The sequence below is a fragment of the Crocuta crocuta genome, unplaced genomic scaffold (assembly GCF_008692635.1).
Source record: "Crocuta crocuta isolate KB4526 unplaced genomic scaffold, BGI_CrCroc_1.0 scaffold93, whole genome shotgun sequence".
Classification (NCBI taxonomy): domain Eukaryota; kingdom Metazoa; phylum Chordata; class Mammalia; order Carnivora; family Hyaenidae; genus Crocuta; species Crocuta crocuta.
In genome coordinates, this window is record NW_027529641.1 from 5,115,671 (window position 1) to 5,142,104 (window position 26,434).

The window sequence follows — 26,434 nt, forward strand, 5'->3', positions numbered from 1 at the left end:
TCCCGGCGTCTCACCAGCCGCAGGACAGGAGCGCGGTGGGTGGGTCCGCCGGCGAGTGCCCTGTGGCGGAGCCGTCTCTGCCATCTAGTTAGATTGTCAGTTTCTTTCGATCTTGACATCAGAGGGTGCATCGGGACCAGAGACCCCATCACCTCCGGGTTCTCTTTCAATTTCCTGTACTTTTGCACCTGATTCACATAAAAGTCAGCCAAGAAGCCCCTCTGACTTCCGCAAGTGGCTTCAGAGGCAACAGCTCATTCCTTCTCAGATAGGTCTCAGCGTGGTGGGGGGCGGGGGGATTCTAGGCACAGTCAAGTCCTTCCAGGGCACTTCAAAATGACAGCCCCATAGCCTTGGGGCACCCCTGGGGGGAACTTAAGGTTGTTTCCTAAACCGGTTTCTATTTTGCCAGAGTGATTGCCCCGGAGGAGGCAGCTGGTTTGGCCCTCTGGGCGCCTCGCCTTGTTTGTTCTTGGGAGAGGCAGGAGCCTCCACGCGGAAAGGAGCTTAGATCCGAGGCGTATTTTCCCACAGCACCAGCGGACCGTCAGACCCCCGGGTAGTGGAAGGGTTGTGGAAACGTGCTGGGCCCTGGGGCAGGGTGTTATTACAAGCGCAGGGTGATATCAACAGTTACTATTTCGGAGAGGCAAAGCCCAGACCTCTGACACCGACCCAGTGACACCTGTGGCTGATGATTGTACACGCAGTCCGGTGCTGGGGTTGGCCCTGGTCTTGCCTCGGCTGCGCCACAATTGAAAATATTCCCAAATCGTATCATTCCCTTGTTCTCCGGAGGACAGTGTACAATAACATCCACTATTTTAAGGGGATAGTTTGTAGTGTGGGGTTGAAGATCTGGGGCAAAGTGATTTTGTGCCTTTTTTTTTGGTAAGTTAGAAGTAAATGAAACATGAAGGTTGCAGCATAGAGGACCATGGTGGTGTGACACGTGTCGACAGACGGTCAGCAAACGTCTATTGGCTGCTCCTAGGTCCTCAGCACTGCGGTGGGGTTTCAGTATTCAAAGAGACACAGAGCTGGAGCCTAGACGGGAAATCCTGTAAAACAATACAATACTAAGTTATTTGGAATTCATAATATTTTAAAAATGTTTATTTTTGAGAGGGAGAGAGCTATTTGGAGAGGGAGACAGAGGATCCAAAGTAGGCTCCATGTTGACAGCAGAGAGCCTGAGGCGGGGCTCGAACTCCCAAACCTTGAACTCATGCCCTGAGCCAAAGTCGGCCGCTTAACTAACTGAGCCACCCAGGCACCCCTAAAGTTGCTTGGAATATAATCTTTTGGAACGTGGGTCTTAATTTTCTTCCTCATAATTTTCAGAAGCATTCTCCTGAGGTTGTAGGTGGAGCAGAGATAGGGGTTGGCTGGAATGTGTGCTGATTTCCAGAGCTTTCTCTAGACCCTAGAGTGCTTCCCGGTCCAGCGATGACGGCCAGAGATGCTGATTCCGCGGGCCCCGTTCGCTGTGTTGCGTGTTAAGAGTGGCTTAGTGCGGGCTTTCACGGAGCTTTTACCCAGAACAGCGCGGGCCAAACGTACGGTCCACTCACCCCCTTGTAGGGAATTCCTGCTCCCACCTTCAGGGCTGGGGCTGCGCCGGACATTTGGAAACTGCTTCTTGCAGGCGTATCACGGGGGCCAAACCCTCACCATTCACTGTAGTCCAGCTCACAGCTCACTTGGCCCGTGTTGTCCATCGAAGCTCTGGTTACGGGGTTCTTTTATAACACCAGGACCCTTTTCCCCATAAAGAAATCTTTGTGCAGCCCCAGATGGGAGCAGATGAAAGCTCTTCCGACTGCGCAGAGATGGGGACTTGGGATGTACGGCCGGAAGCACTGTTCTGCTCTTCGAGGCAGAGACCAGGGCCCAGCGAAGATGCGCCTTCCCTGGGGTCACACCTGATGGGGGACCAGGACCCCGCCCTCAGCTGTCTGGGTGGTCCCTCTCTCATTGGAATTTGCTTCTTTGCCCTAAAAGAGAGCAAGGAATGGTAATGGGGCTTGGATTGTTTTCTCTTCCATTCATTCCCTTACCGTATCCCGAATCTTTCCCCAGTTAGCTCAAAGCAGCCGCATGTCAAACTGTGTTCCAAAGATTCAACACCAATCATCAGAGTATTATTTTATTTATTTATTTATTGTAGTGAAAAAATGTTTTTCAACATTCATTCATCTTTAAGAGACAGAGAGAGACAGAGTGTGAGTGGAGGAGGGGCAGAGAGAGAGAAGGAGACACAGAATCTGAAGCAGGCTCCAGGCTGTGAGTGGTCAGCACAGAGCCCGACGCAGGGTTCAGACTCACAAACTGTGAGATCATGACCTGAGCCAAAGTCAGACCCGTAACTGACTGAGCCACCCAGGCGCCCCTCCCCTTTTTTAAAAAAATTTTTGGAGTATTTTTTTTTAAAAGTGTAAAGATACTAGGCATTTTGTTAAAGAGTGTGTATCAGTGATTTAAACCCGAGCCCTTGATATCTTCAAATTCTTTAGACGCTCCCTCTGGGTAGCCTGAAAATACCGTAAAACCTGATTTAACTAGTATAATGTAGTACATGTTTCATCACCAGGAGTTAGCCTTTATCAAGCACTTCTTGTGCGTCAGGTGCCACAGGGACCAGGCCCTTCACACAAATTCACTCTTAGTCCTCACCCTGATCTTATGAGGTGGATACTAAAATTAGCCCCATTCCACAGATGATGACCGAAGCACATAAGTCACCTAGTTTGTAAGTGGCTAAGCCAGCGTTCTACTCAGGTGCCAGGATCTGAGCAAACTAACCCCTGAGCCACATCTCTGTTCCCATCAAAGATAAACCTTTACCCCATATTCTCTTTGCATTCATAGAATAATGTTGTTCTTCCTCAGGGCCAGCCCAGTGGTCCCCAATTAATCTAAAACTCCTAAAAATCCTTTCGGACCCTCCCAGCTGGCTGTGGTCAGGATAGTTTTCATGTCAAATGTGTTTCCTTTAGTTTTCGGGTTCCATGTGGTTTCGTGGGGCCCCTCCCCTCCCCCTCCTGGAGGCAGGCACCCCCCACCCGGTGCCCAGAGAGTCCTCCTGGCTCGGGGCCTCCTCTGCAGCCCAAGAGATGAGACGCTAGCTAGGACTGTCTTTCTGGGACAAGTGGTTTTTCCCCTGAGGCCTGCATGTTAGGCCGTCTCTTTGTTGGGCCTTTCCCCTCAGATTTGCCAGAGAGAAGTTTGCTGAACTAGACACCCGAGTCTCTGGCATTTTATACGTGCGTTAGATCACTTAAAGCCTGAATAATACACTATGTCTCCCGGTTTGCAGGAAGGAGCTTTGGACAGAAGGTTAAGATATTTGTGGTTCATGCCAGTCTTACCCTGTAAACACTGAGATTGTGTGTTTGTGCAGCTGAGCTCTTCGCCTTTGAGGCTAACTATAAAAGGCTTGCAAGTCCCAAAATGTAACTGAACGAGAGCTTGCTTTTGATCGGAATGGGGATGGGTCAGCCGCCCTGCCCAGGCCTGATGCCTGCCTCTGCCACTCACTGATTGTGTCTCAGTTTCCCCATTTGTGAAAAAGGGATCATAAAATCCAGTTCATTCGTTTATCCGTGGGCTGTCAAGCCCATAGTGTGCCAAGCAAGCTTGGTTCTTAAGGACCAGGGATAGAGCAGTGAACAAAACAGAAAGTCCCTTGATTTTAAAGGTCTTTAGGTGGAAACAGATCCCGGTGTTCAGGACATGGGCTTTTGCCCTGAGCTGCACGGGAAGCCACCAAATGGCTGTGAGCAGCGGGGAGTGGTGGCCTGACTGTGCTTGAGTGGAATTGCTCTGGCTTCTGTACAGAACGTAGACTATGTGGGACAAGAGTGGGAGCAGGGAGAGCTTTTTAGGAGACTGTAGTAATAATCCAGGCAGGGTGCTTGGACCAGAGGCAGCAGGGAGGTTGCGGGGGGGGGGGGGGGGGGGGGGGGGGGGGGGGGGGGGGTGTGGTGCCCAGAGAAAGCTCTACTCCAAAGTTAAAGGTGACAGGGTTTGCGGATGGACTGGATGGCCGCGGAAGAGACGGGGAGAAATCCCAGTTGACGCCAGTGCTCGTGGCCTGAATTACTGAAAAAGAGGAGCGCTCTTTGCTGGAGGGGTCACAGCAGGAGATTTGGCAGATTTGGGTGGGAGATGGGAGTTCCCTTTGAGATGCCTCTTACATACCCACTTGTAGCACAAAATTACGAGCCTGGAGTTGAGGGTATTGTCTGGACTAGAGCCATAGAAACTTAGCCTTCAATTAATGCTTGTAATTATTAATACATTCAGTTTCTTGTATCTAAACGAGGTTATCATGGCATTTAAATCCCCTCCAGCTCTAACACTCGGGATCCTGAGTGACTGACATTTGCAAGCTCTTCCTGTTTTGTCTGTGTGTCTTGCTCAGCAAAGAGCGGCTTCAGTGTGGTTAAGAGAAAGTGATTTCTCAGGACACTGTCAGCATGCCTTCCCTGATGCAGACCTACATTTCGCAGTCTGATGCCGTCCACAGGTTCCTGAAATAGTAATGAAAAACGGTGACCTCCCTCCCCAGCTTTTATAACGTGGATCTGCTTTTTATAATGGCCGATCTGCTTTTGCTTGGCTAGTTAGAATCCACATGCTGTGTTTCCTGCTCCAGGGCATGAGGCCTGGCCCACAGTTTGAAAACTCCTGGCAAGGTAGAAGCCAGGTCGTAGAAGCCAGGTGTGAAGCTTTCTTCAACCAGTGGGATTGGTTACAATTTCTGTGGAGACCATTAGGAGCCAATAATAAGTTCCTGCTTCCAAAAGTCAAGTAATTTTCCTTGGACGGTTTAGAAAGGGTTGAATCACATGGAAATGCGGTTGGAACTGTATTTTTTAACTTAAACACGGTTTGATTTTCTTCCTTGTATTTTGTGGGGATGCAGAACTGTTCTAGAGTGACTTTTGGGGAGAGAGAGAATCTTCGGGCATATCGCTCTGGCCTGGCTGGGAGGTCCTGACCTGCTCAGGAGATTTATGGTTNCACACATATATGTGTATATATGTATATATTTTTCTAAGCGAGTTCACAATAATTGAAGTTCTCTGTAAAGAATACATTACTACAGATTCTTAAGTTTTGAGATTTAGGTTGAATTTCCTGTAGTAGAAAGGAGTAATGGCTTTGGTTGTAGCATGTTTTATACTCTAACCTTATACCTGGGATTCTACTCCCTCTAGCATGGGGGAGCAGAGGATTTTAACACCAGACTTAACTATAAATGGAGGAATGTCCTGGCCAAATTCTGGCCACCTTGTCACTTAAATCCAGACTGGCCAATGGTCTGCTTTGGAGAAGGTCTTTATCGACTTACATGCCAGCTTTCGAGGAGATTAACAGATGGGATACTCGATAGAGGTTCTGAAATTTACTCCTTTGCTTTAAAAGCTAAATAGTTTCAGGTTTTTTTTTTTTTTTTTTTTTTTTGGTTTTGAGCACCTTTTATATTCCAGGAGAATCTAGCTGAGCTAGAACTCTCCAAGGAGGCAGAATTATTTTCCCCACAGGTTGTGCATTGTTTAAAATGGTAGATCCAGTGTGAGATCTTAGTTCATTCTTTGGTTTTATTTACATATTAACTGTGGGCCTTTAGCATATCGTTAGGTGCCTTTGCTGAAGGGATTACATGGGGAATGGAAATAGATCCCTCTCCTGCTCGGTTTACTGGTTTTGAATTCTACAAAGATGAATACCTAAAAACGTAGTCAGTTTAGTGAACTGTATTCAGACATAATGCTGTGTTCCATTACAAGCCATAAATTAAAGTACATGGACTCATTTCAGTGTTTAAATATGTGCTCAGTTAATTATTCCCCAGAGCAACTATAAAATGTTATGCAAAAACTATAATGCAGAGTAACAGCAAAGCTATAAAATAGCACTGATGGAGCCGTTGCGTTCATTAACTAAAAGGTATTGTCGATTTGAAATAGCACATCTTGGGGCAACTGGGGGGCTCAGTCAGTTAAGGATCTGACTTCAGCTCAGGTCATGATCTCATGGTTCGTGAGTTCAGACCCCGCATTGGGCTCTGTGCTGACAGCTCAGAGCCTGGAGCCTGCTTTGGATTCTGTGTCTCCTGTCTCTCCCCTCCCCTCACCTGCTTGCACTCTGTCTCTCTTTCAAAAATAAACATTTTAAAAATTAAAAAAAAATAGCACATCTTGAGGAGGTACTATTATCTTGATCAATTCCAGTCCAGTTACTCTGCCACTTAGAGGGGGCGGGCATTTTTCTAAAGGAAGAGGATGCCCAAGATGGCAGGCCACGCCCGTCAGTGCATCCCAGCAGGAGAGAAGGTCACATGTAATTAGCTGGTGTGAGTGGAACCGGCTAAGGGCTGTGAGGATGATGTGAGCACGCGCGGAGGGAGTGCTCACTGCCCCGTCCTTCAAGTACAGTGAGAAGACTGATATCCTGGCCTGAATTGACATGTATGCCCAGAAGATATTTGTCTCATCAGTGTCGCTTTTCTCCCCAGAGGATTGTAAAGTCGCTTTTTTAGGTGAAACACAGAGCTCTGTCAGTGTACCTGCTTATTGTTGGGGAAATCATGAGTACGGAGAAAACTCTGTTTCAAACAGGAGTGATTTCTGTTTTCGATATTGCAAACCACCTGCTCTCTGGTCTGGGCTTACTTTCAATAGCATCTTTGTAGACTGGTTTGATGGGCTCAGTTTCCTAAGCAGAGATTCTTTAATAAACTTCTAAGCATTCATTATTATTAGAGAATAGGAACAGAGGAGCCAGTGTCCTGTCAAAATCATCCGTTTGCAATACAAAAAAACCTTTCATGTGAAAGAAATACTGTATTGAAAACACCCTGACAATGACTGCATCTTTAATAAGCCTAGAGGTGGTTGTGTGTGGGGGGTAGGGGTGTGTGTGTGGGGGTCTTGAACTGTTGGTACCTTCACGTTGACCAAGCAAAGCTCTAGTCCTGTGATCTGAAAGCCCTCTGTTCTCCTTAGAGAGTGATTGCCTGCCTGGAGGATGAGAAGGCGGAGCTCACCTTGGCCATGGCCGACCGGCTGCGGGACTATCAGGACCTCGTGCAGGTGAAGACCGGCCTCAGTCTGGAGGTGGCAACGTATCGGTAAGGTTGCTGTGTGGAGAGGCTGCCTTGGAGAAGCTGGGAATCACCCGTAATCTCTGGAGTCCCTGAGGCTCTGTGATAATCAGAGGGCAAACCCTGGCGTGGCCAGCCCGAGTCCAGGGCCAAAGAGAGAGGAAGAGCAGGAACTCACTTAGATCACGGGGCAGATGCCGTCCCCCGGGCCTCCCCCCACCCCGTTATGGGAATAGCAGAATTCACACCCTCGCCTGGTGTCTTCGCGTCCTGGCTTGTGTCAGCTCCTTGCATCCTAGGAATCAGCTCCTGCATTCACAGGGCGACAAACTTCACTCAGGGAAGTCAGGGAGCTAGAATGTGAGGGGTTGGGACTCAGACCTGGAAACTCCCAAGTCCACGTGCCTGTTGCACTGTTCAAATCTCAGGACTCTGACTCCACCCCCCACGGCTTTGGTCTTGAGGACCTGCATGTCTGCCAGCAGATAGCAATGGTACGCTGGGCAGCTGGCTTTGTTTATCAAGATCTTGACTTGAATTGGGGGTGAGCGACCCAGATGAAAAGGTCTCAAAGTCGTCAAAGGGGTTGGATGCTGGGTGGGATGGAGAACGTAGCCCGGGGTCCCTGGAACCGCCTGTGGGCCAGCAGAACGATGCTGCCCTTGACCTTCCTTTCCCTTCCGGCCCCCGAGGTCAGCGGTCTTTGGTTGGGGTGGTGCCCCATATTTGCTGCAGCTCTCGTGTTCAGTGAGGACTGGTACAGAGGGGTCCTGATCTCAGACACTTACAGTGGAAGCACTTTGAGAGACCCCAGACCCCCATAGCAGCAACCACCATTATTGAGCAAGCCCTCTGCGGCATTCACTGCTCCGCATTCGCCCTCTCTGGTGGGTAGATACCCCTCACCCCTTTCCCAGGTGTGGGAGAGGGGCCTGGAAGGCAGGGGTCCAGGCTGGTGAGAGATCGGTGCCTTACCCACCAAACCATGTAGAGCAGGCATGATGCTCCCCCTTTCATTTCCAGGATATGTCGGAGCATAAATCTATCATGGGTGTAAACGAGCTCAGGAATATCTGCCTCGGCAAGTGAGTAGGAGACATGGTCGTAAATGCCATCTTCTAACAGCATCACTGCTAGCAGATTGGGGGAGTAAACCTGGCGAGGAAAAGGAGGGGACCAGGGTCCACTCCCTTGGTTAGAGGCAGAGCCAGGCCTGCTTCAGCACCTCCCTGTGGGCTGTCTGCACAGTCTTCTGATCATAACTTTGCTCTCAGAATATCAAAGTGGCCTGGGTAGCTTTGATATGCATTCGTAGCTGGCAGCCTTGGGCCACCCTCACGGTCTGAACTGTCTGGAAGGACTCAAGGACTTGCCTCAGCCAGCCTCCCATCAGGGCCCTTGGTACCATCAGTGGAGAGGGAGCAGGCTATCAGGCAGCCCCTGGCCTGGGCCCAAGGCAGCCACTAGGGGGTAAGGCCCGCCTAGGGCCCAGCAGCTGAATGGAGGGTGGGAAGCCTGTGGGAGCTCTGTTGGGCCATGTGCCAGTCCCTGGTCAGGGGGACGAAGTGCTCTGGAGCTTGGAAGAAGGGGTCTCCTTCCTGTGAGTCACACGGATTGAGATGGGGGGAGGCACCCTGAATTCGCTCTTGACCTAGAGCAGATGTGGGTTGACCTAGCAGCGTGACGGTCAGCAAGGGCCCAGTGTACTGCTTCTGTCTATTGCTGGCATTTCTCTAACCCAATTAAGGATTGACTTGGCTACCTCCTAGGAATTTAGAAGGCAACAGTACTTTCTGGAAAGCAGGTGATTGATTTCACCATGTGTCTCTCTGACATCCAAGTTTGCATGGGAAAAATGATGTGCCTGGGCCTGTCCCTGCCCGGTTGCAGATACCCCAGTGGTTAGAACAGCTTGCAGGCCTCCCTATCCCCCAGGGCTCAGGATTTGGCCTGGGAGACGCCCACAGATCTCAAAGACATACAGGCAGTTGAATATAATCCTTTTTCTGTATGAGCCAAAAGTCTAGCATTATTGTCACTGCTGGGTGTCCTACAGAGAAGCCCTTGTCATATGTGACTCTTCCAGGATTTTGTCCTGCTGCCCACTCTAGGCCAGGAAGGAAAATTCATATTTACATTAGCGGCCTTTTGTGCTTCGGACCCTTTCACAAGCGCCCATTTGATCTTTGTAAGTCTTGACGCACTGTCTTTGAGGAACTTGACCTTCCTTCCGCACCCTGCTCCACTGAGTGCAGCAGAGACCATCGGCCTCCTGGGGACCGGAGCCCAGGGCCCCCTGCAGGGTGACGTCTCACCAGCCCTGTCCAGAGGGGCCGGGGCTGGCTGACAGCGTGGCGGGTATTGCTTCCCTCTCCTGAGATCAGGTACGTTTGCCCCAGGCTTTCTGTGCAGTGAGCAGAGGCGGTGGCCATCATCCTGGCTAAGCATCTCATATGGAAAAAGAAGGGGCTGTCACTCCTTAAAGTTGGCAGCACTTCCCAGTACAGCTGGAATTTGTCCGCTCTGCTTAGTCTGGCGCTCAGGTGTCCCCAACGCTTCCGAAACCACTTATCTGGCTCTTCACCACAAAGAAGAAACACCACTAACAAAATAGTATAATTTATAATTAAATGTAGACATAGAGTTTACCGGGGCGAACACGGGAGAAGGCGGGCTAGCACGGGGCCCGTGCTCACATCTACCTGTCGCCAGTGAAGTCGTCTGGGGCTCGAGGTGCTTGTCTGCCAGACCCATGATCACGAGGCTTTTCCCTGAGTGTGTTTATTACGCTGGCAGGGGAGTGGCTGGAGGGGAGACTCCCGGACGGGACCAGGGGTGGTTCTCAGCCCCGTCTGTACCTGGGGGTCATCTGGAGACCCGATAAAGCTTTGGTCCCCGGGCCCCATGCTGGAAATTCCGTTTCGCTTAACCCAGGATGGGCCCAGGCCTGGTGGTTTTGCAGCTCCCAGGAGACCATCGGTTGTAGCCGGGGCAGAGAAGCATGGGTGCAGACCGCCAGTGTTGGCATCGCCTCAAGCCTGTGGGAAATGCAGAACCTCAGGCCCATCCAGACCTCCTGGTCCAAGTTGGCCTCATAACGAGATCCCCGGTGACTGGTGTGCACACCACTGCTTGCCGAGCCGCCCGGGGACATCCCGAGAGCACTAAGCCTGTCTCATAGGAGCCCGGAGATGAGGCAAGTGAAGGGCAGGCTTCCTGTGTGCCGGGTGCTGTGGGGGCATCATGGATGAGGCATGCAGCACGGGCTTCCAGAAAGATCATGTGGGAAAGGTTCTGGGCAGAAGGGCCAACCTGGGCGAGGACTGAGCTAGCGTGGCAGCTTGGTTTTGGGGGCTGTGTGTGTGATGGAGGGGCTAGAGCCACACCTGTGAGGCCACGTTTTGTGAGTGAGGTCTGCCCCCCGGCTGTTCCAGAGACGCCGGCGGGCGGGGTGCCGTGCCTGCGCAGAAGGGTGTGCAAACACACAGCGTAGCTTGGCCTCGAGGGCCACATGTGGTGGCTAAGGCTGTGGGGATATAAGTCGCCTCCTGCACCGTAGGAAACAAGAAACGCCCTACAACACACAACTGCAAGACATCTGGAGATCCGAAGGGAGTTCTGAGGGAGGTGAGACTGATGTGGATCTTGAAGGATGGTGGAGATTCGATTGGACGTGTGAGGAGAGGGGGAGGCGGGAAGTGGAGCATGGCGTATGGGGAGAGACCAGTCCCCTTAGGTGAAAAGCCAAACAAGGTGATAAAAGAGCACATGTTCCAAGAAAATACTAGAGACAGTTTACTGCCAGCTAACAGGGTCAGAGAAAGATGGTTCAGAGAAGGGACAGAGGTTTGCAGGAGAGATTTTCAGGAGATGAGAGATTTGAGTTGGCCTGGAAGGGGTGGGAACATCAGCAGCAGGAAGTGACTGGCACGCAGGACTCCAGAAGGAGCTCCATCCAGGTGGATGAGGCCGCTTGGATAACAGGTGGAGGAAGGAGAATGCGAAGTGAGAGAACAGAGGCCCGGAAAGGAGGCAGATGGAGGGGCCTCAAGTGGAGGCCGCTGAGGCCGACTCTGCAGCAAGCAGGGGGCAGGGAGGCAGCTGATGGCCCCTGGAGGGCAGGAGGACTGGGTGTTGAGGTTGTGGGGGGTGTGGGTGCGGGGAGACCTCAGGATGTCCCTACAGTCACCAGCGATTCAGGTAGGGAGGACCTGACATGGGTGGCCAAGGGAGCCTCGGTGTAGGCTGACCAAGGCACTGGAACCTGGCCGGGGTGCTGGGGGGGTAGGGTGGGGGACGGGTAGGAGTGTGGGGGAAGGGCACCGCTCATTGCATGCTCTTGCAGACAAGACCACGGCCGCTAGCCCCCTCCGTGAAGCAGCTGCTTGTTCACACTTCATGAAAACCAGGGGACAGTGGTGCTGCCCAGAGCCCATGGTGTCCCAGACCCCTCCCACTGCCGACATGAAGACCTGGCCCCAAAGCTGCAGATGGCTCACAGAGATGCAGCTGGAAAACAGTCTCCTCTCCACAGCTGCCCCCACCCACACACAAAAAGAGAACAGAACCCAGTCATCAGGAATAAGTGATTAGAAAATAGAATAAAAAAGAAATATTTAGAGGTGAAACCAAAAAGAAATGCAAAAACACCCAGGAATAAACAGAGTCCAGAAACCACAAAACCGCGGGCTATGAAAATCGTGTGCGTGAGAGGCCCATCCTGGCTTTCTCATCTGGGGGGTCAGGTGATGCATTCTTCCTCAAATTTAAATTTTTTAAAATGTTTTATTTATTTCTGAGAGACAGACAGACAGAGCTGTCAGCACAGAGTCTGATGCGGGGCTCGAACTCATGAACAGTGAGATCATGACCTGAGCCGAAATCAGACACTTAACCGACTGAGCCACCCAGGTGCCCCTCTGCCTCAAATTTAAAATGCCACTTTGTTTTTTAGGTTTTGGGGGTGAAATATGTAACAGTGGTTCTAAATGTCGCTTGGAGAAATGGAAAGCGGGGCCAGACAATTTTTTAAAAAGGAAAATACTGAAGGGAGGCTTGTCTGGCCAGATATGAACATGTAATGCAAAGATTTGCTGCCCACAATCTGTCAGGCAAAGTCCTTTTTAAAAGGTTAGGTTGGAAACAACGTCAAAGTCAAAACATGCTCTTTGTATGCCTGTGCGGCGGGGACGTGCCGGCTTCCTGTTTCCTCTTTCTAATGGCAGCAGAGACTGCGTGTCTCAACTGGGGGAAATAAATATTCAGTCTCTGGATTTGGACCGCTAATAAAGCAATACAGATCATTCCTGCCCTTGGCAATTTCCTCATCGTAATGATATTTCTGGTTGCTGTATTATTTTTGGGGGGGATTACCTATCCCTTTATGTGCTCCAGTTCAAAGGACAAACAGTTCTTTGGAATTTCTCAGGCTCTTGGAGGAATACAGTTAGATTTTCTAAATTAAATCCTACTCTTTTGAAAATGTATAACCATGTGTCAACACTGAGACTTAGCCAGTTATTAGGGGAGATCTTTGAAATCCGTGATGTCTTGTAGCTTCAAGGAGAGGAGACAGAGGAGTAACCCGGATGTCTGAGTGCTAGCCTTCCCCACCTCACTGCAGACACAGGTTACCCTTTGTTAACCAGGATCGTGGGTTACCCAGAATCTCTTCCCCTCTTGGGCGGGGAACTTATGCTTCACTTAACCGAAAACTAGCTCTCTTCTCAGGCCAGTAGAAGAAGGTGATGATGGGCATGAACATTTACCGAGCACCTGTTCTGTGATCGCCGCTGTTGTGAGAACTTTCCAGGTCACCGCTGCCACATGCCGGCCCTGTCTCAGAAATGGGGAAAGTGAGTCACAGAGGGATTGGGTAGCTTGCCCAACCAAGGTCACTGAATGAGGAAGTGGCAGGCCCAGGATTTGAATCCAGGCAGCCTGACTCTGGAAGTTTCTCCATCAACCACTCCCTGTGCTTCCTTCCTTTCTCTGTTTTATTAGTAATCTTGGTCTCTCTGTTGATGATTTGATTTTTTTGTTTGTTTGTTTTTCCAGTCTCTAGAATGGATGGATGGGCCTTTGATACGTGATTTGGTGCTGAGCACAGAGGGAATGCCCGGAAGCAGCATGGCCCTAGCCTTATCTCCCACGGAACACCTGTAGCGTGGGCAGAGCCCTTCCAGTGCGCACGGTGATGCGTGTCCTCTGTCCCTGCCCCTCCTGCACTTAGCGCCTAGTCCAGTCAGGGTGGCAGGCAGCCCCCCACCGTCTCTGGAGCTTAAAGGCCGGGGAGGCTGTTCTAAGGCTCCTTCTCCCGGCTGTGTCCCCCTTTCCTCCCCTCACTCCCGCCCTTGCACTTAGCCAGGAAGCACTTTGTGAACCAACCCAGTAGGCTCTACTGGCATCACTTCTGGAAGCATCTTCCAAGTGGCCCTCTTCTGTCACCCTTGTCTGCACTTACTGTAGACAGAGGCACGCCTTGTGCCCCCAGTGAGGAATCACAGCGGACATGCTCTGTAATTCCATTAGGATAATCTATCCGGCCAGAGAGCCCCTGCTGTGGGCCCGGCTCTGTTGACCAGTGGGGTCTATTAGGGCCTGGAGCCTGGCCAGAGGCCACATTATAGCTCACTTACACTCTATGGATTTCTCTCGGACTCCTTAATGAGGCCAGGGACTTGGTTTTCCCGCACATGTTTGCTTATTTTCCTGCTCTCACAGGCTGCCGGCCTGCGGGGCCGTATAAAATGTGCACTAATAGCTCGTGATTCAGGGGGTTGGCATTTCTCACAGTCACCACGGCTTGGCGGCCGTTTTCCTCCAGTGCTCTCGAAATAACCAGAGAACGCTCTACCCTTTTCTTAAAGTTGTAGGAGTCTCTTCCTTAAAAAGTTTTCCTTTTAGAGCTTTTGAGGACATTTCTGGCGTCTCCTCGGCAGATTCGGTCTGTGCCTCTGTCCTGTGAGTCCTGTGCGGCGCTGTGCTGGGCCAGGGCAGGGCGCCGTGTGTGTCAGGAGAGGCGTCTGTTAATTAGGGCGTGAATTCAGTGACCAGTCCCTCGACTGTGCCTGTAAGACTCTGGGCTGGATGCTCCGGCTCGTCTTGCCTTCCAGGAGCCAGCCATCGAGGGGAGGACCGAGTTCTTCCTGGGGAGGAGCTTCACACGCTGCGGCAGGGCCCTGTAGGGGCGTTTTGATGGAAGTCAAGAAAGGCATTGAATTTCCTTTCGTTGATACGTTCTGGAGCGTCTGTCTGCAGGACTTGTGCTTTTGAGAATGTGTATGAAATACCGACGTGTTAGCCTGGCAGGAAGGTGTCAGCGGCCCGCAGGGACGGACGGGTCCCCGGGCTGCCTGGGCTCCATCGACCCTCCCACTGGTGAGCCTGGTGCCTTCAGACAAGACCCTCTCCCTGCATTCCATGCTCTTACCTCTGAGCCAGATGCTTCTTGTCGGCTCTGTGTGTGTGTATGGGGTCGGGGCGGCGGGGGGGAGGTTGTAGGAGGGCTTCACGAGCATTAGAGCCACGCTTGGTGCCCAGACGTGGCCAGGGCCGGTGACCAGCACGTGACCACGCAGACCCTTCGGGTGGCTGCTGCCCACTCCTAGGTGACCATAGCCTCCCACTCAGGGTCCGGAACTCAGTTGGAGTTGGGTGATGGTTTGGATTTCCCGAGAGAGGAATGAAAGCATTCTCTTTGAGAGATGGGGGAGCATATTTTTACCGCCCAGGGGATCTTTATCCGGGTCCCCCTGCCCGGCCTTGTCACTGCATTCACTGCTGACCCGGACTCCTCCTGAGCATTCTGTCCTGACCGGGGCAGCTCCAGCCAGAGGCCCTGTGGTGCCCGAGAAGAGCTGAGTGGGTCCCCAAGCCCTACCCCTTGGCCGTGACAGCCACATGGTCGAGGGTCCCTGAGGGTCTGGCTCTTACCCTGAACCTTCCTCTTATTATATACAGGCCTTGGAATTTTCTCAGTGATGGAAGCTATTTCTGTTCCTGGAACCTAAAGCGCTTGGTCATGAGGATGTGGGATTAACGGGCTGGTGTCCTGTTTCCTGGCTTCCGGCCCGAGGGGACGGGCTGGGGCTCTGGACCGGGCCCCTCATCTGCCTGCATCTACACGCGTGTACCTCAGCCCTGGCTTCCGTGGCAGACCCCTCCCCCGCCGTGTACACCTGGAGCAGAATCCCATTTGTCCCCGTCTTTGCTTTTTCCCTCGGCGGGTGGAGGGCTCCTCCTTGGCCGCCCTCCCCCTGCCCGCGGGTTCCCGCACTCACGGGGATCACCACATTTGAATCGGTGGAAACAGGACTTGGCACTGGTTTGCCCGAAGCACCGAGTCCCCGCTCGGATCTGGCGTGTCTTCTCTGGTTTCGTGCCCAGCTCTCAGCGGTAATACCAGGGTTTCCAAGTGGGCCCGGCTTCTGGTTGCCCTTTGCCATATACAGTGTGTTTCTTGGAACTGACGTTAGTGACTTCACACATCGCCCTAGCAACCAAGCAACTGTTGTGGCCGCAGCAGCCAGCGGCCTCGGGGTCTCCGGGTGACGGGCGTCCCGGTGCTAACCTGTCCCAGCACGCCGGGTGTTTCGGGCCCCACAGCCCATTCTCCCCTCGGGGCTCGGAGTTGTACACGTCAATGACGACTTACTGGAGACTCACTCTGCAGTTGGCCAGGCTGTGGCCAAAGGCATCACCTGGTCAGGTGCCTTTTGCTGTTTCATTAAAGGAGAGAACAGGGGCGCCTGGGGGGCTCAGTCAGTTGAGCGTCCGACTTTGGCTCAGGTCATGATCTCACGGTTTGTGGGTTCGAACCCCACGTCGGGCTCTGTGCTGACAGCTCAGGGCCTGAACCCTGCTTCAGATTCTGTGTCTCCGTCTCTCTCTGACCCTTCCCTGTTCATGCTGTCTCTCTCTCAGAAATAAACAAAACATTGAAAAAAATTTTTTTATAAAAAGGAGAGAACAGGAGGCCTCTCTGGATGACACGATGGAGAAGGGGACCGCAGCCATCTCTCTTTTCCCTTTCCTTTCCAGGAAACCCCATGTGAAAACCACAGATGCAGTCTGGCTGCTTGATTTACAAACCAGTGTCTGTCCTCACTCTGCACCTAGTCAGCGCCCCACGTGTGACTCCAGAAAGACCCCTGTGGGAGTTATAGTTCTTCTGGGGCCCTTTGGCCCTGGGGAGACTCGCCATGCATGGGCCCGTCCCCACTTCCCAGACAAGCCAGACCCCTGACCTCCCCTCCTGGGCCCACAGTTCTTTTTCTTCTTCTTCTTCCTTGTCCTGGGCTTGGAAGGGCTTTCTAGAACGTCTGTAGCCCTTGCCCCTCATGTTCATTGCTCTGTCCAGGCAGACCCGCTGAGGTGGGCTTGCATCCCTGTGGTGCAGTATCTTCAGACATGAGTCCTAAAACACGGGACACTGTGACAATGTGGTCATAGACCAGATACCATGTACTGTGGCTCACAGCAGCACTCCTCACTCTTTTATTTCCTGATGGATTTTTTTAAAAATTATTTTTTACAGAGCCTTACTGGAAGGAGAAAGTAACCCGGAGATACTGATCTTGACTGAGCGCATTGAAAACGTGCCACAAGGTAAATATGAGCAAAGCTAAATATTTAATTTTAAGATGTTTTCTGTATGAACAGGTTCAGTCCGCGGGTACATAGTAAGGCATCATTTGTCAGAAAGACTTTGGGGTTAGGTATGATTTTGTTCAGATAAGTGTCGTTCATCCCTCTCTTAAGTACCAGATAGGTTTTATTTGATAGGCTATGGTTTAAATAACAGTGTGAATGTGAATGCGTGGAAGAGTGTGTAGTAAGCTCATGTATTCATCTAGCCAGTACTGTGGGGGCGCTTCCTACCCAGTGCAGGGAGGGAGAAGGGGGGCTGATGAAGAGGCGGGAAGGGGGAAAGGCGAGGAGATGGTGGACGTGGACTTGTTTATCATACCCTTTGGAGGAAACACCCTTTGCGGACCAAAGACTTACAGTTTTAACACAAGTGTAGGGAGCTATTTGTGCAACAGACTGTCAACATTCTGGAACTCGCTACCGCATGGAGGGAGAGCTGGGAGGGGTTACACCATTTGTATAACTGAGCTGCGTTGGCCTGGGCAGCTCAGGTTGACATGGGTAGCAGGTGTCCCTGGTGGGTGCCCTGAGGTCTGTCTTGATTGAGGCCAAAAGTCACAGAATGAAGTTCATATTTCCTGTAGCTGCAGAACCAATGAACAGGTTAGTGTTCACTAGAAAGACCCTAAGAAACCTGTAGGATAACAAAAGAAGAAAAGGAAAGCTTTAAAGCCCTATGGAATCTTCAAGGGCTTTCGGCTAAGCAAGGCAGATTAAATTACTAACACTGTGTTTAGTATATATCTTACTCAGCAGAGTTCGGTCTGCATGAGTATTACTGTATTCAAAATCATGGCAAATTGGGAGTGCATATATTTGGTACCTCCGTCAGGAGAATATTTAGTTAACAGCCAGTCTGGATAGATGGCAGATTTAAAAAAAAAACCAAAACAGTTTCCATCTTTATTTTTCAAAAACAGCAGGCACTTCACAGATCTGAACGGTCACTGGTTCAGAACAATAATTTTAGTTACAGGTGTCTGTGACTGGTAGGAATCGGGTCTTAGACAATATCCAGCAAGTGTGCTTTCTGATTTTGAGTGTAAGGTTGAAAAAGGCAAAGATGTCATTCACCGGATTTCAAGGTTTTCTTAGTCACGTAGATTTTGGACGTGAGGATATTTAAGTCTGAAAGTCCGTCACATCACTTAGAAGGGAGAGAGGGGCAAAGGGCTGGGGCCAGGCTCTGAGGAAAACCAGCAGTTTAGGGCCAGCGCTTGCTGGTTTTTATTTAGCTGTGATCTTGGAGCCTAGGAAGAACTCTGCAAGAGGGTTACTGCGGGCCTCTGTTAACTTGTTTCATTCACTGATTGCTTCGTCAGGTGCTTTACAGGGTACAGGGACAGTATTTGTAAACTAAACTTATTTTAGCGATTCTAGATTCTGCTAAAAGCAGGTAGCATTAGAATAAAGAGGACCAGTTGTGAACTCTTTTAATAGGCTTTGAGTTTCCAGATAGTTCACATACCCATTAACTGTTCACTGAATAAATGTATGGCTGTGTTCTTAGATCATGAATTTATCAATGTTTATGAATATGCTTGTGTTTCTTTTGTAGTAGTGTATAGAATAGTGCTGGCCACTTGCCCACACTCAGGTGATAGCCTGAAACCAGTCTGTTACCTTCTGTATTTCTTGGGGAACCTTAATTAAACACCAGACGGTTTGTGTAATTTCCCGGGGATTCATCTTCTGGGGCTTCTCTGTTTAGGATCAGTATTTTGACCCAGAAGGAAGAATCTTGGAGAAAGTGTCCTGGCCTGGTCTCTCTCGTGTTCCCTAGGGTCTGTCCCAAAGAGGCCCCTGGCCTTGGTTGCTGTGATGAGGGGGAGATCGAGGAGAGTAGGCTTCGCTGGGCTCAGCCGGATGGGGTGTGGCGGGCACAAGGGGGCGCTCTCCAGGTGGTCGGTGCTCCTGACCGCGTTCTAACCACCACCTGGAGGTTTGGTGTCCCCGAGGGTAGCACCCTCTGTGGACGATCCGGAGCAAGGCAGGAAGGACATTAAAACAGACCGTAGTGTTGGTGACTGGTCGGCTTCCTGCTCTGGCTCCCTTTCAAATGAGCAGCTAGTAAAAAAAATAAATAAGTAAAAATGGAAGTAAAAAATAGAAGAAGCCAGGGAGTTTTAAGAAAAAGTTAACTTTGTCAATACTTGTTGGCCCAACACAGAAACCAGTGACAAATGAGAGCATGTTAAATGGGGGAGGGATAATGCCAGTGCATGTGGAGCGATCTCATACTCTGTAGTTATGAAGCTCTCTTCTCCACGGAAGTAAGTAAAATAAACATAGGATGTCAGCAAAGCAGCAGTGAAGGCTTTCCAACGGTCACGGCGCTGTGGAATTTCATCCACAGAGACCAGCAGCCCCGACCTCTCTAATGCACGTGCCGGGCGGTGTGAGCCCCCGTTTGCTGATGTTTGTGCAGGTGGATGATTATTTGAAGGTCCGCAACGGGAGGAGAGTGCTGTGCTGCGGTGCACGTGGCCCTGCGTTTTATTGTAACGGGATTTTTTTAAACTACCGGAATCAATGATTTAGGGGTGGAAAATAGCTCATTTGTAAGGGCCCTTTCTGCCGTAATCGTATGTGTTTATGAGGATGGGATGGGATTTGACCTGTAGTGATGCTTTTAAGATGAGAGGAGGTGATGATGACTGTCATTTTCCACAGACTTCAGAAGCAGATCCTATCAGTACGGCAGCACGGTGTTGCGGAGGGAGAATGAACGAAATCTGCTGTCCAGGCGGAAGGCCCCTCCGGCGAGCTCCGGCCACGGCCTGGCGTGGCGCTCTGACTTGTCGGCACAGCCTGGAGCTCGGCCCACCGGCGCGGGTGCTGCGGGCACTGGCTTCCTAGGCTCGGGATATTCTTCCCTAACCACTACCCGGTGGGAGAAAACTGACCGTAGGACTGCTGACTCTCACGAGAAAACTGCCAGCGGCCAAGCCAGGGTCAGAACTTTCTCTCCAACGCCCGGTATTTTAAGGGAGACTGAGGCTCCAGTGAAAACATTCCCCGAAGGACCGAGAACCGCAGGTACAAAGGCCGCCTCCGCTAATGTAGCCAAAGAGCCCGCCGTTGCCCCAAAGTCCTCTCGGGAAAATGCTTCTAGAAGCACGTGGTCAAGTGAGAGAACCGTCCTTGTGGAACGGAAGACGGAGGCTGATGCCGTGAGAGAGCAGGAGAGGAACAGGCCAGGCACCGTCCAAACAAAGCGGGAAGAGACGATGTTTGATTCCAAAGAGAAGGCTTCAGAGGAGAGGAATCTAAGGTGGGAAGAGCTGACAAAGTTAGATAAAGAAGCAAGGAAGAGAGAAAGCCAGCAAATGAGGGAAAAGGAGAGAGGGAAGGAGTCGGAAAAGAAGAGTGTCCAAGAAAGAGAGGTGCCGATCAGTCTAGAAGTCTCCCAGGATAGCACACTAGGGGAGGTCCCGAAAGGTTTGCAGCCTCCCCTCCAGGGGGACGCTTGTGAGGATGCAGGCAGAGGCGTGGAAAGGAGGCAGGCCGGGTTCAGGCTGGGCGCCGGCGACACCACCACCAGCGCCCCGAAGGGTGACTCCACGACCGAAACCATAGCCGAAAACATCGTCTCCAGTATCCTGAAGCAATTTACCCAGTCTCCCAATACAGAGGCGTCTGCTAATTCTTTTCCGGACACGAAGGTCACTTACATGGACAGGAAGGAGCTTCCCGGAGAAGGGAAAACAAAGACCGAGATAGTCGTGGAGTCGAAATTGACGGAAGAGGTGGATATTTCAGAGGAGGCTGGCCTGGACTACCTTCTGAGCAAGGATGTGAAGGAGGTGGACCTGAAAGGCAAATCGACCGAGCGGATGATAGGAGACATAATCAACCTGGGTCTGAAAGGGAGGGAGGGGAGGGCAAGGGTGGTCAACGTGGAGATCATTGAGGAGCCCGTGAGCTATGTCGCCGGTGAGAAGGCAGATGAGTTTTCTACCCCCTTCGAGGTGGAGGAGGTTGATGATGTGTCTCCGGGCTCCAAAGGGCTGGTTGAGGAGGAAGAGGGTTATGGAGAAACAGACATCACGTTCTCAGGTAATCAGCATGAAAAGACCAAGCGACCCCAGGGGAACGTAACTCGTGTTGAAGAAGTAATGGAGGCAGGCGACTCGGAGGGAGAGCAGAGCTATTTTGTGTCAACGCCAGATGAGCACCCTGGGGGACAGGACAGAGAGGAGGGCTCAGTTTATGGGCAGATCCACATCGAGGAAGAGTCCACCATCAGGTACTCTTGGCAAGATGAAATCGTGCCAGGGACTCGGAGAAGAGTAAAGGCGGATGATGGGCTGGGAGAGAAGGTGGTGAAGCCGCTGGACGTTTCAGAACCTTCTGTGGAGGAGGACGTGGGTTCTACTCACTGGAAAGAACAAGCTAGAAGTGGAGAATTTCATGCCGAACCCACAGTCATTGAGAAGGAGATTAAGATACCACATGAGTTCCACACGTCCATTAAGGGGGCCTTCAAGGAGCCCAGACACCAGCTGGTGGAGGTCATCGGGCAGCTGGAAGACAGCCTTCCGGAGCGCATGAAGGAAGAGCTGTCTGCCCTCACCAGGGAGGGCCAGGGCGGGCCGGAGAACATTTCAGTCGATGTAAAGAAAGTCCACACCTCTGGGGGTAGGTCCGTGACCTTGGTTGCCGAAGTCAACCTCTCGAGAACCGTGGATGCCGATCAGTTAGACCTGGAGGAGCTGAGCAAAGATGAAGCCAGTGAAATCGAGAAAACCGTGGAGTCGGTGGTGCGAGACAGCCTGGCTGGGCAGCAGGGCCCTGCGCCCGGCAGCCCAGACAGGGAGACCGCAGAGGACGCCCCGGCTGCCGGCTTTCGCTTCAAGCGCTGGGCCACCCAGGAACTGTACCGCCCTGGGGGAGAGGAGGGCGATGCCAGCCGGGCCTCTCCGAGCACGGAGCGGGTTACTTCCCCGGGTCCGGTGTCAGCCACGGTGGAAGTCACCAGCCCGAGGGGCTTCGCCCGGTCACACGTGGTAGAGGATGTGAGCCGGTCTGTCAGGCGTGTTCAAGTAGAGCCCACTGGGATTTGGAGGACTGAGCAAGTCTCACGAGAAGGACCCACTGCACAAGTGGTGGAGGTAAGTGGGGACGGTGACGTAAGTCCAGCCGTGAGCGCGTCAGGAGCCACTGGGTCTGTGGGACACTTCACCCTGGGTCCTGATTGAAGTCATGTGTCCAGGGAAGCCTTCCTCCAAGGGTTTGTCCCTGCCTTTCAGGAGATCAGGAGCACAGCAGAGCTGTGGGGGAGGGATAGGGACGCAGGGGGAGGGAGGCGCAGTGTGTTTGGCTCCAAACCATGTTATGCTGAGAGGGAAATTACTTTCCAGGACCCCATTTCTGGGGCAGGGAAGGCTGATGCATATTTCCAGACAGAAGAGCCTGTGGGTACCCAGCCTTCTGTACGGCACCTTCAGGTGGGCCCTGGAGAGGGGTTTGGGGAGCAAATCCAGTTCACAGCCCCGCTTTCAGACAGAAGGGTGTTGGGTGTCAGGGAGACTTCCACGTGCACTGAAGGGTGGCCGGGGGACGGCAGATCCGTCAGTCGGGTCACAGTCGGGGCTTGGTGGCATCAGAGCACTGCCCGGGGAATTCAGCGCCTCAGAAAGCGTGCCCGTGGGGAGGGCTCGGCGGATGTGAGGCAGGCTGCTCGTAGCTACGCCGTGGGTAGGAAGATCCTGGTGACTGGAAAGGGCACCTTCCAAAGTGCCAGTTCCCGGTTGCCTCAGGAGGCCAGTGCGGGAGACACGCCAGGGGCAGAGGAGACATCGGGCATGGGCAGACCCTTCAGGCATATTTCCTACAGAAAGCAGAGCCTCGGAACAGGCCTTCTTTCACGGACCCGTTTCCGAAATGCTCGCCCCTGCCGGCCTGGCGGGCTCCCCTGAGCTGGGCGAGTTAGCAGACAGCAGTGCGCTGCTGGGGCACGTTGCACGGGGCCCCAAAGACACTCCGTTTACCTTCCAGGTGGACCTGAGTAACGTGGAGGCCAATCCCCGCTGGACGCGAGAGACCACCGTCGTCTTCCCCGCAGGGACGGAAGCAGCGGCAGGTGGTGCCCCTGACCACGGTGCCTGGAGAGACGGGGGCAGCGGGAATGCCTGGGTGGCCAGCGTGAGCTTTCAGGGCTCTTCTGGGGACGGACACCAGGTTCCCGGGGAAAAGGGCAAGGCGCAGGCCGAGTTTGACAAGACGGTGCAGCTACAGAGGATGGTAGACCAGAGGTCGGTGATCTCGGATGAAAAGAAAGTTGCCCTCCTCTATCTAGACACGCAGGAGGAGGAGAATGAGGGCCACTGGTTTTGATAAGCAAATATTTTTGTTTTCAGTGGTGTCTTATTTGGGCGACATGGTAGCACACAAAGGCCTTGACTTCTTTGAAGGAGGGAGGCTCAGTCTTTATGAAGACCTCCTCCCTTTTGTACTTTCTCCAAAGAGCCTTCCAGGCGATGTCAACTTGCTTTATAACCTGTAAAGGTGTCAGATTGATTCACGCCTTGGAAGGCATTGGAGTTTTACTTTTGAGTTGGAACTTTGACAAAAATATATTTTTTTTCTGGAGTTTTCTCTCCACTGCTCAAGACAATTTCGATCAATTTTGCTCCTGGTCACGGAAATGCCTCGCATCTATAATCAACACTATAATCAACTCTCTGTAGGGAAGATGCCTAAATGGTAACCGTATAGTAAGATGCCTATATAAGATTAAAGTAATATATTTAAGACTAAATTTTATTTGCATGTGCTAATATGAAATAATCAACTAACATTTAAAAGGAAAAATGTACACATTTGTCACTTTTCCAAGTCTTCTCAAAAAGAAAGCCTACGAAAGTAGCAGATTGCTCCCATAAAAAACAAAAATTAAAAAAAAAAGACCCTAAATGATTCTATCTTTAGGAAAAAGTTAAATTCACTTTAAGACTTGAATGGATTGCTTTCTATGTGCAGCACTTTAAAAAATATATAGTATTTTTATTTATGGAGAGGACAGCTTCAGCCTGTTTGACAGTCCAAGTCAGCACACTTGCTATATTTGTGCAAGTTTAGGCCGGAGTGTGGGGGAACAGGTTATGTGTTTCTTTCTTGTTTCTTTCTCACTGCACTAGCTTGTTAAGTAGCCACAAATATTCTGGTTTGTTACAACTAAGTTCTGCGGGAGCCGCCCCCAGTCAGTGTTAAGCTTCTCTGCACTTTAGCCCTTAGCACTGTCTACGCGTTTAATTTTACTGGCGGGAGGTGGACCCTGAAGACAGTGAAGAGAATGCCAGTGCCCCGGCCTTGCCCGATGGTCCTGTGCGGCGACATTGGAAGCACCGGCCGGACTGGGCCTCACAGAGAAGCCCTTTCCACGCACCGCGAAAGGGGCCGAGGTCTGAGCGATGCAAAATGACAACCAACTTTGAGGCAGTTTTTGCAGTTTCAACAGAAATCATTACAGTTGGGTTTTTTTGTTTTTTTTTTTTTGCCCAGGGAAGAGAGTACTAATGTTACATAGGGTAAGGTGTCTAGGGGCAGGGACTGGTGTCTCTCCTGCTGCCTGGCACCCAGGAGGGACCCCAGAGGAAGGCAAAGGCCCTCCCCTCATGGGCCATGGGACGCTGACCTGCAGGTACACACCGTCAAGTTTAAGATACTAGAAAGAGTGAGTATCCTTTACTGGGTTTGTTTTATTTTATAGAAGGGCATTGCTTTTAAGGCTTCCATCTTTAAAGGTATAGCGTCACACAGAAATTACCTCTCCGGCAGCACGGTATTATTTTAATCCAGACTAGTTGCTTGCACATAGCGTTGTTTAAAATGCACTTCAAGTAACAGAATCCTAGAACTTCCAATAGCGCGCTGAGGAATAATGGTTGAAGGTAACGCCAACCTCTGGTGGCGTTACAGGATGATGATGGGGGTGGCGGATGTGGCATGAAGGTCTTCCCTTGGGGTGGTGAGGGGGGATGTCACACAGTGATCCTCAGCTCCCAGAAATGGCTACAGCAGGTAGTTTAGGGGGAGTGCATTTTCTTAATAAGTGGAGGAGAAATGCAGCAGAGCTTTCAGGATGATCTGTTTTATAAACACTGTGAATCAGGGTACAGAAAAAGTCGAATTGCAAGGTTAAACCTTTGTTATCTTCCAAATGAGCTAGTGGTTGTCACCGACTGGTACAGAGGTGATGGCTTTGCAAACAAAGCCTTCCCATTTCGAAGAGAGTCAAAGATGGGCTGATTTTATGTGAGCTGTAATTGGTAATGGTATTTGTAGAGGTGACTTCATTGGTCAAGGTGACAGCCTACTGTTTTGATGGCAAGACAGACTGAGGACGGGGGGTCTGTTATGTGAGTCTGAGCTGGCTCGCTTTAGTGTCCCGCCCCTGCCTTGTGATCTTGTAAATGAGTGCTAATGTGGACAGATTAGTAATATCACGACCCACCCCTCTCTGGAAAATATCTTAGGTCTTAATTTATATTTCCACGTTAGAACACATATCTTCAAGAAGCATCCGGCCACGAGCACTTACCAATATGGACTCCTGAGCTGTCTTTGGCTAGTCAGTTTGTGGATCACCCGGGAGCAAGGATGCCCTCCACACTGTGAAGGTCACCTCAGAGCTCTGTGTCCTTTAAAACCAGTCGCTCGGGAGACCATAGAAATCACCTTTGTGGGTCAGGACAGAACCAATGTTCGCTGTTGCGTAGACAAAACAGTATTAATGGAATGTTTGTCACCTTCCGGCTGGTTGTTTCGATACTGTTTGTTTCAAATGTATATTTAGAACAGAATCATTTACAAAGCTCATCTTTCTAAGCTCCTGTTCCCTAGAAGGGAAATTGTCACAAGAATGTATAAAAATAAAAGTCTAAGAAAAAAAAAACTCAACCCTCCACATTGTTCCTAAAGAGAATGACTGTTTTCCATTTGTGGTTTCTATTTAAGCTCTAATTAAAGCAGCTATGTGTTTTACATACATGTTTTTTTTTTTTTTTTTAATGGTGGCCCAGAATCACTGTGGAGAATATGTATGAAAAGTTCTGGCTCCTTATCCAAATCACATACTGTTGATTTGATACTGTTAACACAGAACTACAAAGCAGAGCAGACAGAGTAAAAAGCAGCTGGCTCGTATTCAAATAGACTGGACAGTTTGTGGTAAGAATGTGGTCATCACAGGCTGGAAGGCTGTGTCAGGAGGGTGACCAGCCACCCTGTTTAGCCTGGGACAGAGGGGTCCCCCAGGACATGCGACTTTCAGTGCTAAAACCGAGACAGCCCTACGCACCCCAAAATGGTTGGTTACTTGAAGTGCAAATTGGAGCGGTTAGTTAATCACGGCTGTTTCTTAATCACGGCTGTTTCTTAGGTGCTTGAAAAACTTGCAGTAGAATGAGACAAAGGAATAGTTATTAGGATCCCCTACCTGTGTGTAACTTTTTACCAAACCCCCCTTCCACCCCACGAATATCTATAGTCTTCCTCTCTGGTTGAAGTTAACACATTTAATAGATGGGAGACACTTGGGTGGGGCATGCCTAAATTCATTCTTTCCTGGGGTAGGGACTGGGTTTTTAAAAATATATTTTAGTTTCTGTGATTGCAAGATCTACTCCAAGAAATATAGAAAGGAAGAAGTAACCTCAGAATTCT

At 51.0% G+C, this 26,434-nt stretch overlaps 1 protein-coding gene across 1 annotated transcript in view; it reads left to right on the top strand.

The window, feature by feature from the left end:
- The window catches only part of SYNM (synemin), a 36,522-nt gene extending 10,767 nt beyond the window's left edge, over window positions 1-25,755 (top strand). Inside the window, 4 exon segments of the mRNA XM_077762415.1 lie at window positions 7,019-7,141; window positions 16,653-16,723; window positions 19,439-21,879; window positions 22,766-25,755. Of these exon segments, the coding sequence (XP_077618541.1) occupies window positions 7,019-7,141; window positions 16,653-16,723; window positions 19,439-21,879; window positions 22,766-23,104 (2,974 nt within the window). The 3' untranslated portion in view covers window positions 23,105-25,755.
- The last annotated feature ends 679 nt before the right edge of the window (window positions 25,756-26,434 follow it).